This window comes from Phacochoerus africanus, chromosome 3 (assembly GCF_016906955.1).
Source record: "Phacochoerus africanus isolate WHEZ1 chromosome 3, ROS_Pafr_v1, whole genome shotgun sequence".
NCBI classification, from domain to species: Eukaryota; Metazoa; Chordata; class Mammalia; order Artiodactyla; family Suidae; genus Phacochoerus; species Phacochoerus africanus.
This window is the reverse complement of record NC_062546.1, coordinates 203031306-203052480: the sequence shown is the minus strand read 5'-3', so window position 1 is coordinate 203052480 and position 21175 is coordinate 203031306. Positions and strand designations below refer to the sequence as shown.

Here is a 21175-nt window from a genome sequence, read left to right as displayed (position 1 = left end):
TTCCGAAGCTCCGCCTTCAGCCCACGCACGTGACCGGCCAGGGGCGTGGCCTCCGGCGGGGCGGTCCTCCCGCCGGTGCGCGCCCGCCCCGCTCGCCCGCGCTCGCTCTTTACCTCCAGGTCAGCTCCCTGCCTCTCTCCTCCTCCGCCCGCCTGGCTCCTTTCCCGGTGGCGGATCGTCACCGTCCCACCCCCAGGCGTGCGCGTCCTCGGGGACAGCAGCTCCGGCGCCGAGGGACTGGGCCCGGCCCGCCCCGGGGTCCAGAGTGTGGGTGCGGGACGCCCCGAGGGATAGCCAGCCCTCAGCGCCCTCGGTGCCGCCCGCGAGCTCCCTCCCCGCTCACCGCCCTGCCCACGATTCCTCGGAAGCCTGAGAAGCAGGTGACATCGGGAAGGACTGGGGGGGAATTCCCTTTGGAGACCCAGAACCTTCTGGAAGCCCAGCTATAAGCGGGGTCTTGGGAAGCAGCAGCCGCCTGGAGGGGTGCAGAGGAAATGCCCCTGAAACCCTGGGGGGCGGAATGGAGGTGGGTGCCTGCATCTGGGGGCTGGCGAGGCATCTTCGAGGAGGAGCCTCAGTAAAAAAAAAAAGTGAGCAAACCTCCTGTGGGTCGCAGGCCATTGAGCCCGTGGGTCTAGGGGCGGGGTGGGGCGGGGCGTCCGAATCCCGGCGGAGCTCCCTCAGAGCGCACCCCGGCCCTCCCGTGGCCGCGTGGGGCCTCAGCGTCCTCCCCACTCCAAAGGCCCCCTGCGCGGGCACCTCTTGTCCGAGAAAGGTGGAACCCGAAGCGGTTAGAGCTCTTCCCACCCTTCCACGCCCGACGGTCCACGTCCAGGAAGAAAGACGCTCCCAGATTCAGGGACATCTTTTAATTGCAGGCTCCTTATCCACAGCCTGGCAAGAGGTTGGAAGGAACTGGGGGTGGTTTCTAAACAATTGGGATCCGGCTCAGCCCGCCCCCCAGGAAGACTGTCGCTGTGCCCGCTCCCGGCGCCTGGGCAGCCCTTCCAAGGGTGGCTTCCCGGTCAATGCCCGTGCCAGGACCACTCGCAAATCCTGCGGTTATAGCTCCTCTTGGGTGGAAGAGGGGCCTGGGGCGCCGCTCTGCCGTTAGCGCCCCACAGCCTTCGGGAGCGGCTACACGATGCCCTCGGGGCGCTTGCTCCTCCAGACCACCAGGGCGGTCATGAGCAGGGTCGCCAGGATGGGGACGACGATGAAGGGGCAGAGGACGCTGCTGGGCGGGTCCTGCAAGGCCCTGCCGGAGACGGGGCAGCTTCTGAAGTACTGCTGGTGGACTCCCAGGAAGAACTTGTCCACCGCCGCGTTGGGCCAGAAGCAGTCCAGCCTTTGCGCCACGAGCCTGGTGCAGTCTGAGAGGTCTTTATAGCTCCTGCGGAGGGAAAGCAGGTTGTCAGTCCCCAGTGGGCAGAAGACCAAGATGGGACTCGAGCCGGGGACCGTCCGCCCCACTCCCCACTGTGGTGAGCTCCCCCGAAGCCCAGGCCCTGAGGTGGTGGAGCTGGTTCTAGAGACAGAGATCCTGGATGCGCCCGTGGGGGCGCCCATGTGTCCCCTACCTGCCAAGACCCCAGAAGGGGGTTCCAGGAGCTCTGATGCCACCACACCAAGGGCAGACGAGCAGGTGGACCAGCCGCTTGGCTTCAGAAGGCAGCCTGGGACGAGCCCTCGGGGTGGGCACATCTGCAGATAGCCTCCTGGCCCCTTGCTGTCCCCATCACCCCATGCAGAGCTCCCAGCCTGGAAGCTCCCCAGGTGTCCTCTAGACTCACCTGGGGGCCTCCCATGCCCACCCCCCCGCATCTTCCCACCCTCGCTGGAGTTTCCCCGTATAGCACCATCACCCTTCACTGCAGCGGGCTACAGGTTTATTTTGCTTATTTGAGTGTAAACACCACGAGGACAGGGATTCTTGCCCTTTCTTTTCTTTTTAGGGCCGCACCCGCCGCATGTGGAGGTTCCCAGGCTAGGGGTCGAATTGGAGCTGCAGCTCTGCAGCTGTGCTGCAGCCGTGGTGACACCAGAGTCAAGCGGCATCTGTGACCTACACCACAGCTCACAGCAATGCCAGATCCTTACGCCCCTGCTCAAGGCCAGGGATTGAACTCGCATCCCCACGGACACTGTGTCGGGTTCTTCACCCACTGAGCCACAATGGGAACTCCAGATTTTGTGTGTCTTGTTCCCCTCTGTTAATCCCAGTGTCTAGAAGCCTACCTGGCACATGGTAATAACCAGTACATTTTTTAAAAGTTGTGATAAAATATAAATTGCCTAAAAGTTACCATTTCAACCATTTTTAACTGTGCAGTCCAGCGGCATCAAGTACACCTGCACTGCTGTGCAACCATCAGCACCAGCCATCTCCAGAACTGTTTCATTCCCAAAGAGAAACGGTCCCCAGTAAGTACCGCCCCCCCTCTCCCTCTAGACCTTGGCAACTCCCACTTGCCTTCTGTCTCTAACATCCGACTATTCCAGGTACTCCGTGTAAGTGGGCTCACATGCTCTTTGTCCTTCTGTGGGTGGCTTACGTCTCTGAGCATCATGTCCTCAACGTGACATCCATGTTGCAGCCTGTATCAGAATGTCCTTCCTTTTTAAGGCTGAATGCTATTCCCTTGCCAGTACATACTTCATTTTCTTTATTCATCAGTGGGTATTTGGGTTACTTCCATGTTGTAGCTATTGGGACAAATGCTGCTGCTGTGAACATGGGTGCAAATACCTATTCAAGTCTCAGCTTTTTTTTTAGGGTTGCCCCCACGGTATATGGAGCTTCTCGGGCTAGGGGTTGAATCAGAGCTGTAGCTGCTGGCCTACACCACAGCCCCAGCAATGTGGGATCTGAGCTGCATTTGCGATCTACACCACAGCTCATGGCAGTGCCAGATACTCAACCCACTGAGCGAGGGCAGGGATCGAACTTGCATCCTCACGGGTGCTAGTCAGATTCGTTTCCACTGAGCCATGACAGGAACTCCAAGTCTCAGCTTTCAGTTCTTTTGGCTCTAAAGCCAGAAGTGGAATTGCTGGATCGTGTCGTAAGTCTCTGCTTCATTTTTTGAGTAAGTTATCTTTTAATAAAAGAAGACTCACTGTTGGGGGAAATTAAAATGTAGTTTCCAGGAGTTCCTGCTGGGGCGTGATGGGTTAAGAATCCAACTGCAGCAGCTTGGGTCGCTGGAGAGGTGAGGGTTTGATCCCCAGCCTGGTGCAGGGGGTTGAAGGATCCAGTATTGCCACACACGTCACGGCTGGGGCTCAGAGTCAGTCCCCTGGCCTGGGACTTCTATACACCCTGAGTATAGCCACTAAAAAAAAATGTAGTTTCCAGAAGGCGAGTCACTTCTGCTTCTGCTTAGAATGGAGGAAGCTGCGGAGTGCTGCTCCCACATGCACAACAACAAACGCTGAGGAAACGACAAAATCATACGTTTTCTTGAGTCCGTTAGAAGAGCTGAGCCTGCAAGGCAGCAAAGGGACTTGAATTTCAAGGAGGAGCAAGGCCGGGACTGGCTCGCCTGGGGCAGTGCCTGGAGCAAGGTGCAGCTGCCATGCCAGCTACGTAATGATGAACTGCCCAGGGCCAGGCGTGGGCTGCAGGTCAGTCTGGAATTTCTGGGGCCCCAGGTGCACTGGCAGTTCTGTGATTCTCCACTCTTTCCCATGAGGCTCTGGTGCTGAGAAAGGTTAGGGGCCGTCAGGGCATTGGTGGCTGCTTGGGGCCAGGCACACATTTCCCTAATCTTTCTCACAAAAGCAGCGACAGCCTTGGGACCCTGGAGGAAGAGCAGTGGATCATGATGAACAGGCCCAAAGCCCTTCCCACTTTCCCAGACCCTTTTCTCCAGGAAGCGAAGCCTTGACCGAGGAAGGGATGGCACAGCCCGTCAGCTCCAGGGCACAAGAAGACACACTGTGGCTGGGAGAAGGATGGGAAAAAGACTGGTCCCCTGAGAGGGTAGCAGGAAACTTTCATGGACCTAGGATCCTGCAAGATACCAAACCTCTTCGGTCACTGGGGAGGGACAGGAATCTCACACCCAAGACCCCATAGAAATAGGGCAGAGACTGGCTGCCACAGGGTGGGGGAACAGGAATGCTGAGGCTGAGGGCATGGGGTCTTTCTAAGCTGAGGCTGGACCAGGACACAGGGAACTGCTTCCTCTACTTTCAGTACAAACCTGGCAAAGAAAACCAAGGAACAGCAGCCTGCTGCAGGAAGATGGAGAGAGACCCACCCTGTGGCACAGGTGTGCAGGTGGGACACACGACACTGAGGAAAGTTCTCTAGCCCCACCCTGAGTACAGGGCAAAGGCAGCCCAGTGCTTGAGGTATCTGAGGAGCCTGCAGTGCTCAGAGGAAACCACAGCAATGACAAATCCCAATCCCAGTCCAACTCCTCCCAAGACTGACTCACACCCCACACTAACAGCCTGGAGAAGAGGCTTACCCAGCTCCAGATGTACGTACTGTTTACCTCAATCTCCTCTATTCTACACGTGCACATTCAGCATTCAACAAAACACAAAGACCCACGGTCAAGAGAGAAAGCAATCAACAGAATCAGACTCAGAGATGCCCCAGATATGGTCACTGCCATATAGGGAATTTGAAAAAGGTTAATATGATAAAGGGTCTCGTTGAGAAGGCAGACAATATGCATAAGCAGAGGCTTTCAGCAGAGAGATGGAAACTGTAAGAAGGGCAAAGAGATGCTTGGGGTGGGGGGAGGAACCTCTGTGAGCATCGGAGTCCGTCTTTGATGGGCTCATCCTCAGACTCGACGTCTGAGGAAAGAATTAGTGAACCTGAAGATGGGTCAGTAGATATTAACCATTAAAAAAAAAAAGGGGGAAAAGAAAAAACAAGAGCTGAGATCAATTAACAGCATTATTAATGATGCCAACTCCAATTTGTAATTTGAGTCCAAAAGAAGGAGAAGGAATGGGACAGAAGAAATATTTAAGGAATAATGACTGAGAATTTTCCAACAATAATGAGATGTCAAATCCCAAAACTCAGAAGGCTAGACACCCCCAAATAAGACCAAAAAAAGAAAAAATGAGGAGTTCTCATTGTGGCGCAGTGGAAATGAATCTGACTAGGAACCATGAGGTTGTGGGTTTGATCCCTGGCCTTGCTCAGTGGGTTAAGGATCTGGCGTTGCCATGAACTGTGGTGTAGGTCAAAGATGTGGCTCAGACCCTGCGTTGCTGTGGCTGTGGTGTAGGCTGGCAGTTGTAGCTGCAATTTGTAGCCTGGGAACCTCCATGTGCCGTGGGTGCAGCCCTAAAAAGACAAAAGAACAGAAGCAATTTTGGACCCACACAAAGAGAGGAAGAGCTCCATACACAGTACCAGTGAAGGTATAGGGAATATACTTTCCCTTAATTTTGTCCAGGAAGTGAGCAAATGGAGCAGAGGCCATAAGTCAACATTGATGGGAGAATCAGGGCGGCCTGGAAGGGCTGTAAGGAAAAGGCTGGGGCTCTCCGGCACCCAAGCATCCCTCGACCCCAGCGCCCATCATATGGTCTCTAAGTTGCTGGGTCACTGTTTGTTTTTCTTTTTTTTCCTGCCCTGGCTGCCCACTGGGTCATTGCAGACTCCCTTGGTCTGTGTGAGTGTCTAGACTGGCACGCCATGCGGGAGAGTGTGGGCAGAGCAGCGGGGGGTAGGTCAGATCCATGCCCCAGGGGTGTGTGGTTTTCCAAGTGAACAAGGACTCATGTTGCAAGTGGAAAGCAGAAGTGGAAAAGCCAGAGGAAGTCAGAACAGACGGGGTCTCATTGTGAAAAAAAAAAAAAAAAAAGTATTTATCAAAGGCCTATCACAAGGTTAGTACATATGTGTCAGGGACTGTTAAAATCCCAAGTCCAGCCTTTTGAGCTGGTTGGTTTTCTTCAGCAATTTTTTTTGGCCAAAGAAAAAAAAAATTTTTTTTTTTTTTTCCCCTCACACAGCTTGATGTGAGATCTCAGTTCCCAGACCAGGGCCTTTTTTTTTTTCAGGGGCACACCCATGGCATATGGAGGTTCCCAGGCTAGGGGGTCTCATCGGAGCTACAACTGCCAGCCTACACCAGAGCCACAGCCACGCCAGATCCGAGCTGCGTCTGCGACTTACACCACAGCTCACGGCAACGCCGGATCCTTAACCCACTGAGTGAGGCCAGGGATCCAACCCGCATCCTCATGTCTGCTAGTCGAGTTCGTCAATGCTGAGCCACAACGGGAACTCCCCAGACCAGGGGCTGAATCCAGGCCACAGAAGAAGGTGCCAGGTCCTAACCTTTAGACCACCAGGGAACTCCCTTGAGCTGACCGTGGATCAGCTCTAGGGCGACATGGTTGTCTTCTTCCCCACCTCAGACCCCCCAAACCAACGAGTGGTTTTCAGTGTTCTGCAGACCCAGTGACAGACTGGCGACCCTCCAGTTTGCTCGCTGGAGAAGGTTCTGGAACGGAGACGTTCCCACAAGGAGGTGGCGCCATCTCCGGGGTGGCCAGCCTGGGTGGGGAGGAGTCGCCGCCCCAGGAACCTGTGACACCAGGGACCCCACGCGAGGCCACGCCCATGCCGAGCCGGTGGTGGGCTCTTCTGGGACCAGCCAGGGTCTCCTTGAAATGCCCTGCCAGTCTGCAAAGCCATCCCCGCCTAAAAATATCTCCCAAGTGCAGTCAGCTGCCCACTTCACTCTGTTTGTTTATACAGAAGTGACAGCTGAAACTTTCAATAAATATTGTGAGCTCTGTCAGCAAGGCTACGATAAACGAATTCCCCTCAGAGAACAGACATTCTTTGTCGAAAGAACACTGTCCTGACTGAAGGGGCAGGATAATCAGGACAAAATAGTTTCGCTCTAACCCTCTGTTTCACTTCGCATGTAAGGGAGTAGTTATCCTTTTTTGGCCAGGACTTTCTCCTCCGGGCCCCCGAGTGAACTTTGCTTGGAATGTTCCGGAACACTATGACGGGAGTTTCCACCAGGCCTGGGTCCCACGTCAAGGCTCTGGCACGATTCACAGATGTTTATTTACTGCCAAGGAGGTGCCCACCGACGCCCAAAGGGGCGTCGTCTGCTCTGGGGACACCCAGGGTTGCTGTTGTCCCCCCACAGCCCTGACTGGCAGTGATGTGGAGGGTGGGAGTCCGCACCCTGGCGCCCCCAGAGCTGGGTTCAAATCCAGCTCTGCCTCTTATCCTGAGCGATCCCAGGGGTCTCATCTCACCCACCCAAGCCTTGGTCCCCTTATAGTCAAATGAAGAGACGGGTACCCACTTGGCAGACCAAGGGCCTGACCTATAGCAGGTGCTCAGTTCGTGGTGGTTTTCTCATCGCCTCTTCCCAACAACTGGTGGGTGGCTCCCTCAGCGTACATATCTTTCACTTTTAAGGGTCGCACCCGTGGCATATGGAGGTTCCGGGGCTAGGGGTCTAATCAGAGCTGCAGCTGTTGGCCTACACCACAGCTCACGGCCGTGCCGGATCCTTAACCCACTGAGCAAGGCCAGGGATCGAACCCTCATCCTCACGGACACGATGATGGGTTCCTAACCTACTGAGCCATGATGAGAACTCCAAGTGTACATTTCCTGTTCTATAAACTCAAATGTTGACCAGGCGATGTGTGTCAAAGCCCTCGGAAGAGCTGAGCAAGAACCACTATTTTGGCTTCCTTTCTCTGGGCCAGTATTTGCCTCCATTCACTGGGACAATTCACAACCTGGTGGCTTCCAGCAGCTTTAAGTACCTGCTGGGAGGAAGGGACGTGGCATCACCTAGCATCCTGGCAGCCAGAGCAGGGGAAGGGGAAGATGGCCATTTGAGGCTGGCCCGAGGAGCCTGCCAAAACGCTAGACTGACATGCGGTGGGGTTAGATAGATGGCGGGGGGGTGGGGGGTCCAAGACACCGAGACGGATCCTCATGATGTTTTTGGCGGAACAGTTCTGAAAGACAAATGACTAATAAGTTTCTGGAAAAACCTCACTTTTAAGGAAAAAAAAAGCAAACATCCAAATAATCCATTTTACAAATAACACTCAATGCTAGTCAAGGCATCGTGAAATGGGACAGGTGCTTGTATCATTACTAACAGAAGATAAATTGGTAAAAATTTCCTGAAAGGCAATCTGGCAATTATGTGCCAGTAACTTCAAAATCATGGCTACCCTTCGATCCAGTCATTCTATTTCTGGGAATTACCCTAAGTTAATAACACGAAACGTAGACACAATAATGAAGATGTCCATTGTAGATGTATAATTATGGAAAAAAGAGCAGACAACAGGGTGGTGACGAAAAAAATTGCTTATAAGAGACTCTGCTATGTAGCTACTAAAATAATATTTAGGAAGAAATTTTAAAATGTGGGAAAATATTTATGTTAAAATGCTGAACCAAAGAAGAAGCAGATGAGACCAAGTTACACAATGTGGCTCCCCCATAAAATGGTCCACGTGGGAGGAGGGAGAGATCCCAGAGTGTAAGGAGGCGTTATCACCACTAGGGGGCAGTGATATGAAGGACTTTTCTTATCTCTGCTTTTTTGTGGGGCTTTCCAAGTTTTCTACAAACATGCATTGTTTGTCTAATTACTTTTTTTTTTTTAATTTACTTATTTGGCTGTGGGCCTGGCAGGCGGAAGATCCCTGGGCCAGGGATGGAACCTGAGCCACAGCAATGACAATGCTGGATCCTTAACTTGCTGAGCCACCAAGGAACTCCTCTAATTATATACATTTTTCTTCTCTCTCTCGCTCTTTTTTTTTTGTCTTTTTAGGCCCGCCCCTGTAGCATATGGAAGTTCCCAGGCTAGGGGTCTAAGAGGAACTTCGAATGCCAGCCATAGCCACAGCCACAGCCCACTTGGGATCCCCAGTTGCGTCAGCAACCTACCCCACATTTTGCAGCAACGCCAGATCCTTAACCCACCGAGAGAGGCCAGGGATTGAACTGGACACTATGTCGGGTTGAGCCACAGGGGATAATTATATTTTTAAACAGCTGGTTTAGGAAAAACGCCTGCAGAAAACCAGACATTGAGTCACTGCATTTGCAGCCACGGGGCGCTCCTTCTTGCATGTCGGGGCGGCAGGAGGCTTTTCACGCAGGGGACTCGTGTGCGGCTCTGAATCCCAAGCCGCTGGGAGAACTGGGCGCGGAGGCAGGCTGAGAGGGGCTTGTTGGAGGCCCGCTGTCCCCGCTGCCCGGCAGGCCGCACCTTGCTGGGGGCGTGGCCAGCGGGCTGAGGGCCCCTCCCCCCGGGAGGCCGGACCCCGCAGGCCCCGCCCCGCCGAGCCCGACCCCCGCCCGCCGCCCTTCCTCCTGCCACCCGCTGCCCTCTGCCCGAGTGGGGAGGGGTAAAGCCTGTCCCAGGGCCACCAGGGGGACACGCCTTTCCCACCCTCCGCTTCCAGCACAGGCGGTTCTGCCCCGGCCATTGCAGGAATGGAAGGAGCTCTGGGACCCTGCTCCCAGGACCTGGGGGCACTTGGCGGGCAGCCCTGTCCCGCGCGGCCGTGCCGGAGGCTGGGCCACCCTCCGAGGGAGGTAACGCAGGAGATGGGAGGCTCACCGGCCGGCCGGCCCGCCCGCGCACACCTGGAGGGCGGCGGGCCGCGGGATGTCTGGTCACGCCCCACCCCGCACCCCGATTCCTGCTTCGCAAAGGTTCCCAGGGCCTGGAACTCTCCGGGCGGCTCTCCTCCGCCCCTTGCCTCCCCTCGGGTGTGGGCTGCCTCCCGGGAGGAATGGACGTCCCAGGCCTCCTTGCAGGAAGGGCGAGGCCACCAGATGGCCTCCCTGGTTCCTCCTCCCAGCACCCCTTCCCCTGGGACGGCCTCTTCCCGCGCCCCACCAGGCCCCTCGAAGTCAGCCTCCCACCCCAGTCCAGCGGGGCTCCCTCTGGACTCTCGCACCTTCTCCCTCCGTCGCAGCCTGGCGCGAAGGCCCACGCAGCTCCCCCTACCCTTACAACTTACATTTCCTTTTAAATTAAAAAAAAAAAATTACAGCTGATTTACAGGGTTTTGTCAATTTCCGCTGTCCAGCATAGCGAGCCCGTTCTTTTTCTCATAGCCTCTCCTATCACGTTCTACCACAGTGACTGGACACCGCTCCTGTGCTGGACAGCAGGACCTCATTGCTCGTTCATTCTAAATGGAACAGTTTGCATCTACTAACCCCAAACTCCCCGTCCAGACCCCTCCCCACCTTCCTCCCCCGCTTGGCAACCACAAGTCTCTTCTCCATGTCTGTGATAACTCACCTCTCTAATGCCAACTTCCACTTCTTTACCGGGCCTGGGTATCTCTGCACCCCTTTTTCTACCCCCACCTAGCTTAGAGCAGCCATCACCCCCATCCCCTGCTTTCTCCTCTTCTGCAGCCCTGGCTGAGTCCACCATTGGCTCTCCCGGCCACAACCTGGCCTCTGGCCTTTGCCTCCGCCCCAGTGCTGCCTTCCCCCGCCCCCAGCCCTGCTTCATACCCTCAGTGCTCCCTGCTGCACCTGCACTGGATTCAAAAGCCCTCGTGTGGCCCCCACTGCTCCACAATCAGCTGTACCCCCTCCTTCTCAGTGGCCGCACGGCTGAAGTTCCTGCCTCCGGACCTTTGCACGTGCTGCACTTTCCACTTGGAAGGCTCTTAACTCATCTTCACAAGGCCAACATCTGCTTATCCCTAGAATGTCACTTCCTCATACGGATCTTTTTTGATGCTTCAGCCCCAGTTGTATCCCCAGTAAAGTGGGGTTTGCCTTCATGGTTGGGTCTTACTTTGTACTGCAACTCATGCGATGATTCACTCACTGTTGGTCTCAACAGCTAGACTGCAGACGTCATGAGGGCAGGGAGAGTGAACAAAGAAAACAAAATCCCACTCATCCTGTTCACAGCAGTCAGAGCCCAGGCAAGTGCAACAAAAGCTGAAGAAGAGAGGGAGCCAGATCTGCCTGGAGATGTGAATGCACAGCAGGAATGGTGGTTCCAGAAAACAGCAGAAGCCGACACCAAAGGCAGCAGATAGGAAGGCACTTTGAACGTACCTCTCCAGGTGGAATAGAAACTCGTATAAAAATGAAAAATAAGGTTAAGAATCCTGATCAGTGACCATACGATGAAGTTTCTATCCTACAGAGAATCAACAACCTTTTCAAAAGTCCCTGGATCCTACTTAGAGGCAGCCAAGAAAAACTTGACAGATTCGCAAAGGGAAGATTAAAGCCACTGTTCTTTTGACTACAACATTAGAAACTAGAAATTAGTAAGAAAAAGGATAAACTCAAAAAAACTGAATCCTTAGGAATGAAAGAGCACTCATATAATTTGATGGCCAAACAGGATTTAAAAATTTCAATTATAGGCTGTGAGAAAAAGGCAGCATTGCACGGAGAAATCAATGAAATAGAGGCAAAACTGAATTCTGAGAAAAGCCCACAGCTATTATTACTAAAGAAAAATAAGTGAAAATAAATGAAGTCAGAATCCAAATCAGGACTTTTTTTTTTTTTAAAAAAAAAAGAAGCACAAACTAAATCTTTCCAAAGGGTAAATAATTTAAATGCATTAATATTGATTAAAAACCAATATATATCTATATTAAAAAATGAATAGGTAGACTCAACAGCCGATTCTTTAGAACAATAGCTACAATGAAACAGTCACATTTCTGGAGAGTCTAATCGAGAAGAAAAGGAGAGAAACTGCCACTGTACAAAACCACAGATAAAAGATTAGAAAGAGGATGAGATGAGCCTGCGAAACATGTACGTATGTTAAAATCAGAAAATCTCTGCATTGGGATGCTTTTTGAGGAGCTATAAACTATCAAATCTTGACTTAAAAAGTAGAAAATCTGAGAAGACACAGAAAAAGTTATTAAAGAATTACTTTCACAAAAAGTGCTAGACCCATGCAGTTCTTGAAATTCCTTCTTCTTTTTTTTTTTTTTTTGGCTGCATCCATAGCATGCAGAAGTTCTGGGTCAGGAATTGAACTCCTGCCATAGCAGCTACGTGAGCCACAGCAGTGACAATGCCACATCTTTAACCCACTGAGTCACGGAGGGACTTTCACATTCTTAAGATGACAGAAAAAGATGCCAAGCCTCCCAGTTCTTTGAAAAAGTTAGCGGAACCCTGATCCCAAACCTCTTAAGACGGCCCGCCCATGTGCCTCAGAACTCGCTTGCACAAGCAACACATGGCCTTGGCTTTCACTTATAAATAGACACAGAAGTCCTATTTAAAACGCTAGCAATTTGAAGCTAGCCATATAGAATACTCTGAAGTAGGTTTATTTCAGGAATGCTTTAATGCCGCTGCTATAAAATGACACTTTGATTTGTCAAAGGAAAATAACATATAATCATTTAGATACGTGTCAACCGGGCATTTGATAAAACTGGCCATTCATCATTCATTTCTTTCTTCCTCCCTCTCTTCTTTCCTCCCTCCCTCCCTCCCTCCTTCCCTCCTCCCTTCCTTTCTGGCTGTACCTATGGCATATGGAAGTTCCTGGACTAGGGCCTGAATCCGAGCTGCAGCTTCGGTCTATGCTGCAGGTGCAGTCTACACCACAGCCACAGCAACACTGAATCCGAGCCACATCTCTGATCCATGCCCAGCTTTGCAGGATGGTGGGATCCTCGACCCACTGAGCAAGGCAAGGGATCGAACTCACATCCTCACAGAGACAACGTCGGGTCCTTAACCAGCTGAGCCACAATGGGAACTCCTGAACATTCATTTCTGATTAAAAAAAACCCCGACCTTGTAGAGCATAAGGAAGTTCTTAACGTGATAAAAATCTCCCCCAAACCAATAGCAAATATTAGGTTATTACTGGAACACTGCAGGGCTTTTCAATACAATCAGGATTCCGTTTATTTAATTTTTAGGTGGCCAGGTCTGTCTTCTTCCTCGTGGTTTCTGCCTTTGGTGTCAAGGCTTCCACCCAAACCTTGAGAAATGGTCACTGCAGGGCCTTTCCAAAGTGGGGAGGGGCTGGCTGCTCACAGGCTCCTTCCTCCGGTGACAGAAAGCCATGGGGTGGCCTGGCTTATGTCAGGCTCAGAGCAAGCCTGCCAGCCAGCTCATCTGTGCAAAGGGCTTCTCACCGTCAGGAGGGGCCAGTGGCCCTCAGGGTGGACGGCCACGCCCACGTGGGGCACTTTTCCCGCCACCCATGGGACAGGGCGTCTTTGGTGTTCCTTGCTGCTGCAGGGAACCATAAGGGAGTTTTGCAAATTGTCTGATTAAAATCACTTCACTTCAGGAGTTCCCGCTGTGGCTCAGAGGGTTAAGAACCTGACATAATCTCCATGAGGATGTGGGTTTGATCCCTGGTCTCACTCAGAGGGTTAAGGATCCGGCGTTGCCACAAGTTGCAGTGTACGTTGCAGATGTGGCTCGGATCCAGCGTTGCTGTGGTGTAGGCCGGCAGCTGCAGCTTCAATTCCACCCGTAGCCCGGGGAACTTCCATATGCTGCAAGTGTGGCCCTAAAAAATGAAAATAAAAAATAAAAAACAATAACCAAAAAAAAAAAAATTCAGTACCCTGGCATTGCCTGGGACCATGTGCTGGGCTGGCAGAACTCCAGCGCCCCCACCCCCACCCCCACCCCCTGGGACTTGCAGTGGGAAGTTGGCGGGGGGGCGGGGGGCAGGTGGATACGGTGCAGTCAGGCCCTCCAAGTGCCCCTACAGGTCAGAGAGAGCCCAGCAGGAGTCCAAGGAGGCCAAGCGGCAGGAGGCATGGTGCAATCCTCCTGGCACAGGGCCAGGCTACCGACGCCTCCACGGAAATGAGTGTGACGCTGCGTGCAAATGCACACCTGCAGGGGATGTTTCTGAGCACAGTGTATGCTGCAGAACTTCTGACTGTGGGCAAAAAACCCGGTTCCCCCAGGGAACAGTGGGAACTGCCAGCTCCATCCCTGTGCAAGAATGACAGCACTCGTGAGCACACGCTCCGCGGTTCCCACCAAGAGCCTTGCGTCAATAAATAAATAAGAGAACGCAGCAGGCTTCATACCAGGCCTGCGGAACGTCAGAGGTCAACCTATCTCCCGTTGCCGCCACCAGCTCCCCGACTAAGCGGCGCCTCTCCAGCCACGGGCCCTGGCCTCACTCAGTGGGTTAGGGATCCAGCATTGTTGTGGCTATGGTATAGGCTGGCAGCTGCAGCTCCGATTGGACCCCTAGCCTGGGAACCTCCATATGCCGTGGGTGTGGCCCTAAAAAGCCAAGAAAAAAAAAAAAGGAAAGGAGGAAAAAAAAGCACCTTGGTGGGTTCAAGGCAAGGAAGACAAATAGTAATGGGCTGGTTTTTTCCTGCTCAGGAAACATTCCAGCCCATCTGGAGGCACCGGCAGCTGAACAGGAGTAAAAGCAGGTGCTCAGGGGTGACGGAGGGACCCTCGCCCTCTTTGTCCCCATTCTCGCCTTCCCCGCTCCCACCCCTGGGTCTTGGGCTTCGCCCTCTGTCTTGTCTTTGAAGCCTCTCTCCTGGCCCAGAGCCGGCCGGGCTGACCCTCCCTGGAGGCATCCCCCAAGGGAACATGTCAGCTCAAGTCCTGGGTCAGTTTGGAAGATGCTGCCCAGAAGGCATCCCCGCTCACATCACAGACAGGCCCCGAGGGGCCTCGGGAAGCCAGGGCTCCCGATGGCACTCCCCCCGGGGCCTCCCTTCCCCAGAACTCTTGATCCATCCTCCACCTGCTTCCCCAGAACCCCCAGCTTGAGACACGCCAGGGAGCTCCCGACCTCTGGGGTTTGAACCTGGCTCCCCTCCACGCTCCTGTTTCTGCCTCTCAGGACCCTCTTAGGAACGACCGGCTCCAGGACCCTCAGGCTGGGAACAGATTCCAGGCTCCTTTCTCCGTGCCCTGCCTCTACAGCCAGGAGGCCAGAGAGCTCGGCTGTCCGCTGCCCCCAGCCACCCCCCTGCAGATGTCTTTCTCCAGCTCGGTACTGGGGACCCAAACTTTGGGCCCCTGTGGCCCCCAGCCGGCACCTGCCCCTTCCCTCGTCACGTGTGCAGCTGCCTGTCTGCTGTCCCTCTTCCTCTGCAGACTGTGACCCCAGGGAGGGAGGGCACGCTCGCTTGGCTCCCTGCTCTACCACCAGCACAGGTGCACAGTAGGCGCAGGAGCACAGTAAGGTTCAGCGCACGATGGCCAATGCATGATGAGGCTGATGCGTCTGCAGCTCTGGGAGCCACTTAGGCCCCTGCTCCCTGAGCCTGGGCTGGGAGGGAGGGGGAGTCGGAGGTCACCGTTCCTTCCCGCCTGGGCTGCCCTGGGCCAGTGTGGGCAGAGGAGCCCTGGGGACACCTGGGGTCCCTGCCTGGATATGGGGTCTGCATCGGGCGGTCCCAGGGCGCCCAGCACACACGCCTCTCAGAAGCACAGTCCCATTCCTGTGTTCAGAGCCCTAAGTGTTCCCGAGCAGCCCCAGAGCCCGGCCCTCGGACCTTGCCAGCGGGAGCTGCACTTTGGAGAAGGAGCAGAGGACGCCCAGATTCTTCAGCCCCCCATCCAGACCCGTCCCTCGGGGCCACTGGAAGCAATGTGTTGTGGTCACATGGGGGCCAGACTCGGCGGAGGAGGGGCTGTGCGGGGCCCTGTGAGGAATGGGGAAGGGTGCCTCCTCCTCCAGGCAGGCCATGTGGCTTGGGCAGAGGAACACCCGCTGGATTTCAGCCTCTATCTCAGCCAGCTGCCCTGTGCAGCTGCTGTGTGTCCCTGGGCTAGAGACTCAGTGTCTCTGAGCTTTGGTCTCCATCTGGCCCAGGGCTGAGATGGAGGCGAGGGAGCCAATGCACGTGGGGGTGGGCCCCGCTCCCCCACCCCCAGAGGGAGAAGCCCCCATCCAAGGGGACTGTTCTCAGCTGAGGACACCAGTGTTGTCCTGGGTTTCTGGAACATTTCAGTGTTTGGTGGACAACCCAGAGCTCTGCCACCACACCAGGCGGCTCTTGACCCATCCCTGGGGTCCCAAACTTGGCACCGGCCAGGCCACTGCATCTGCCCCCTTTCCAGGGTCTGCAGACAGAGCACCAGCTCCTTGCCAGGCCCCTGGGCCTCCTCAGGCAAGCCCGGCCTGGGGACACACCCACGGCAAGGGATCGGGAGGGGGCAGAGGGGCTGCCGGGCACGCTGCTGGGAGGTCGCACTCCAGGGATCCACGGCTGCAGAGACCAGGGCGACGGGCACCTGACCGGGCAGCACCCACCCCACTGCCTCTCTAGATGCCCTGTCGTGGCTGGGGCTGGTCCCACACCCACTGGGGGTTCTGGGCTCCTGCTGGGAGCTCACGCGTGCTGGGCCCTGGGCCCCCCCAGGGCCCCGACCCCTGGTGGTGGAGCCCTGGTAGCTGAGAGGAAGCTGTGGGTCCGCAGAACAGGGCCCTGCTCAGGCTGGGCAGGCGGCCACACGCTCCGCAGCCTGCTGTGAGCGCCAAGGGCAGCGTGCCACCCCCCGCACGCAAGCCTGCCACGGCAGTGAAAGGCGGGCCCCTGCTGCTCAGAGGGCAGGAAACGCTGGGCTTGTTTCCTGCTCGAGGGAGCTGGGGAGGTGACGGTGTGCGTGGCCTGAGGTGGCAGTGGGGTGGCTGGCCCAGGGTCTGACTTGGGGTCTGCTTGGCTCCCCGCCACAGGCTGCTTTCCCCTGCCCGCCAGGAGCCCCTCTTGGGGAGCAAATACCCTGGCCACCCCGACCCCCTACCCTGGGGGCCCGGCCTCCTCGGCCTCCTCCCCGCTTCTGCTTTCTGGGCTCCACTCCGGGCACCTTAGCCCAGGCTGGGAGCAGGTGAGAGGTTTCCAAATCCTCTCTGGCCCTGCAGGCAGCCGGCTCTGGCACCAGACAGGGCCCGGGAGCTGCTGCGCCAGGCTTCCCCTGGAGAGGGCCCAGCGGGCGGTGGGCACAACCGCTCCTCGGAACGGGGTGGGGGCAGGGACCAGGCTCCTGGAGGCCCACAGAGATGAAGGCACGCTTTCCAAATTCAGGGCTGTCCTCCGAGGGCCCAGAGGTGGGGCGTGACTGTGCCCAGGAGTCCTCCAAGGGGTCTGATGACAGGGGGAGCTGTGTCCACGGTGGGCCGGGCATGCATGTGCCGCTTTGACCTGCTGGAACCTGGGGGTCTCCAGGGACCTCTGTGCAAACACTCAGGGCTAATGAAGCAAAGTCGCTGGCTGGCTTCACCCGGGTCTGCCAGGGCCCCAGGGCTCCCGCTCTTGCCAGGACAGGGGTGTCCACATTGTGTCTGAATCCCAGGATTTAGCAGGACAGCCGTCACACTATATTTGGACACTAACCCCTGGGGACATTTTCCTTGTGAAGCAACTCTGGTGGCTGGAAGGAAGGGCTTTTCCGTCTGTGCACCCTGGGCCCTGCCATCAGACCTGTGCCAAGCACTGCCCTCGCCGGCCCTGCCCAAGAAAGCCTTCGTCACCCTGATGCCACTGGATTCTGCAGGGACCCCTGGGAGCTTCCCAAAGCCTTAAAGGTCCCACCCTCCCCACCCCAACAGCCTCCCCCTGCCCCGTGCACCAGCTTCACCCCCCCCCCAATGTCCCCCCAGCTTGCTTCCTCTGTCCAGGTGACCCCCTTCTGTCTGTGCCCCTCCTGCCACTGTCCTACCTCGTTCGGAGCTCACCAAGTGTGAGGGGCAGGGCAGGGCCGTGGGAAGGTCTACACCATGGAACATCGACCAGCGACCAGCGGGGGACTCTGAGTACTGAGCCTTGGCGCTTCCACCTTTAAAATGGGTACAGTGATCCCGTGCTCACCAAGAGCCCCCACCCCACCCCAGGTGACCCCTACACTCCCACACTGGCCCTTGGTGGCCTTAGAGCTGCGGGGGAGCCTCTGCCTCTGGACCGGAGCCCCCCTGAGGGCAGGCACGGAGTGGGCACAGGGGAGGGCAGGAAGGAAGCTTGGCCTCTGTCTCCCTCCTAACTCGATGGGGCCGCTGAGACCTGCCAGCAGGTGGGACATTCACAGGGGACTCAGCCTGGGCCTGGCCTGGGAGGAGCGGTCAGGAAGTGTGGACACCAGGCTTGCAGGAGGGGGGCACAAAGAAATGACCCATCCTGGAAAGCATGACAGCAGCAGGGTGGCCGTGCTGGCACGGCTGGCAGACGCATCCCCCAGGATCCCAGGAAGGTGACCTCTGGGCAGGGTGGCGCTATCCTGGGTCAGCTCACTGTACCACCAGGACAGGGGACAGTGGTGCTGGCTTCTCTGTACCCTGCCAGTTTCTTGTGCTGTCCTTGCCCAGGGCAGAAGGCCATGCCAGCTGGCAGGGTGGTCTCTCCCCAGGCTTCTGCAGGGTGCCCTTGGCACTTGGGCGGTGAGTGGAGCTGGGGCCCACTGTTGGGCTCAGCCTGGGGGAGAGAAGGGGGCTCCCCAGCAGCCGGGGTGCAAGGAGGAGATGTGGCCGAGTCCCAAAGCCTGAACCCACAGGGCTGTGGCTCCAGGAAGGGGAGGGGACCTACCCCAGCAACCCCCGCTCCCGTTAAGTCTTCAGCAAACAGCTGCCGAGTCAATTAAATAGCATAACTCCAAGGTCACGTGACTTCTTGAAAGAGAAGAAGCATAAGCAAAGAGGGGTAGGAGCAGGCCGCCTTGGGCTCCAGCCTGGCGACACTATGTCCCACCTCTCTGGGGACCTGTGCCAATGCAGGAGGGGAAGCCACTGTCACCCCAGTAAGGAAGAAGCTCCTAGCCATCCACAGGGGCTTCTTTGTGGGCCCAAATCACCCTGGGACACAAGCCTGGACCAGGAGCAGCCCCAGCACGCGAAGAGGAGGAAGACACAGGAAAGCAAGTGTCATGGGGCCCCTGCAGACCCAACTGGCTTCTGGGAGGGGGGTCTCAAAACTCCCCACCTGCTCCGGGACCAGCTGGAGCGGGGGCGTCAGCCACTGGCGCTGCCCGTTAGCTCATGTCCCCAGTGCTCCCAGCTGCCCAGGGCCTGAGGACGTTGTGTCCTGAGAGTTGCCCCGGGCAGTCCCAGGGCAGTGACCAGGGCTCTGGCCACACGTCCCGCCTGCCCTCTGCCTTTACTGTCTCTTCCTAGTTCCAGCAACCTGCAAGCAACGACGCCAGAAAGGGTTCATATTTTAAAGCTAAACCAAGATCCCCGCTGCCTTCTCTATAACAATGGAATGACAGCGACACCAACTTCAGAAAACAGGGTGTTCATCGCAGACCTATTATCCTGTCAAGCTGTCTGTCACCCACGTACAGGCAGCAAAAAGCAGCTTGGAAATTTTTGAATTTGGAGCAGGTACTAACCCCATGGCTGAATTCTAGGCGTTGCTTCAAATGGTTGCCTACATTCAAAAGATGTGTGTGACGAAAATATAAAAGATGCAGGGACGGGGGAGGGATGAGGTAAATACAGTGACAGGCCTGAGGTAGCAGCCTGCGCGCACAGATGCGTAGCCGCAGGTAGATAAGCCGCCCTCGGACCAACAGTTATTACTGATTGAAGTCAGGACAACGGAGAGCGCCCCCCCCCCAAAAAAAAAACCCCGAAATAGAGGGCGGAAAGAAAGAAGTGTGTTTTAGAACATTAGCTGAAATCAGTGAGGAGAGGCAGAGCTAGAGAGACAGGTGGACAGAGAGGTGGACAGAGAGATGGACGGATACACGGATAGACAGGTAGGAAGACAGAAAGATATAGACAGATGACAGACAGACGGACAGATGATAGACAGACAGATGGATAGACACAGATAGGTAGGTAGATAGGTAGACAGATACACAGATGTACAGACAGACAGAAAAGCAGACAGACAGACAGATAGACAGGTAGGTAGACAGACAGACAGACAGATGACAGACAGATGGACAGACAGACAGATAGGTAGGTATGGACAAAGCCCAAACCTCAGAGATTCCTGTCCTTTTATCAAGTGGAAGCCAAAGTATGTGGTTTGATTACATAAGAAAATCAACACAGGACTAAGAACACAGGCGCTTCGCATTTCATGGCTGGTTGAGTGAAAAAGAGCTGGTCTGTACTTCCTCATTTAAAAGGCAAACGAAAAGCATCATGTTTCAACAATAGGAAGGAGAGAAAAAAAATCAGCAATGACAAATGGAGTGTCTGAAAATAGAACGAAAATGACAAATTTGATGTAATTTTCTTCACTACAAGGCTTGTTACTCCCCAGATGGAAAAATAAAAATCCAGCAATAAGCTGGATGTCATGTCCTAATGTCATTACCCACCGGGTGAAGAAGATAAACTTTAGAGTGGGATGGGGCTAGCGTGATTGCTGAATAACCATCTAATTAACCAAAACATGGAAAAGAAACATCCCACGACAAACATGAATGAAATGTGAAGAGAAAATATTCAGAACAAAATGACAAATCAATAGTCTCTACCATATTCAAGAGTTTGTAAAAAAAAAAAAAAAAGATTAAAAATACCCCCAATGACTCAAGTGATACATAGCAAAGGTTAAGGTCAGAATAAATGCACATTTGAGGAAAAAAAAAAACCACTGGCAAACAGCTGTGGGAGAATAGCTCCATCTTCCTAACAGCCAAAGACACGCAAATTGAAAAGAAAAGAGGAAAAATCTCATTTAAACCTGCGAAAATGCAGTGTGTACCGACACAGTACTTGGGGAGTCCGGACGAGAGGGGCGGAGTAGGACTCTCATGTCCTCTCTCGAAAACACCAGAGTTGCACCTGCTGAACAACCGTCAACAACACGCACTGGAAGGGACCCCAAAAGTTGCCCTACACCAAAGACAAAGAAGAAGCCGCACTGAGACGAGGGAGGTTCCCAGGCATGGGGTCAAATCAGAGCTACACCACAGCCACAGCCACGCCAGATCCGGGCTGTGTCTGCGACCTACACCTCAGCTCTCGGCCACGCTGGATCCTCCACCCACTGAGCGAGGCCAGGGATCGAACCTCCCACCTCATGGTTACTAGTCAGATTCGTTTCCGCTGCGCTACAACAGGAACTCTGGAAACAGCTATTTTTGCACGTTGCTGGTAATGTGCGTGAGTGACATTTTTTAAAAGGGTGAGGGGGCAAAACTGATCAAGAACCACAGAATGTTCCCGGCAGGTGCGGTACGGGGCCCATTTGCTAGACTTCTTAAGGAACT

The 21175-nt window shown here is 55.0% G+C and overlaps 1 protein-coding gene across 4 annotated transcripts in view; it reads right to left on the bottom strand.

Annotated features, from left to right (window-relative positions):
* Nucleotides 1-854: 854 nt before the first annotated feature.
* The window catches only part of RAMP1 (receptor activity modifying protein 1), a 41994-nt gene continuing 21673 nt past the window's right edge, over nt 855-21175 (bottom strand). For 2 of the 4 annotated variants that reach the window (XM_047773910.1, XM_047773908.1), the window contains exons 3-4: nt 17678-17794; nt 855-1393 (exon numbers count right to left, since the gene is read on the bottom strand). In XM_047773910.1, the coding sequence (XP_047629866.1) occupies nt 1138-1393; nt 17678-17794 (373 nt within the window). In that variant the 3' untranslated portion in view covers nt 855-1137. The remainder of the gene's footprint in view (nt 1394-17677; nt 17795-21175) is intronic. The other 2 variants (XM_047773912.1, XM_047773909.1) reach the window with 1 other exon arrangement.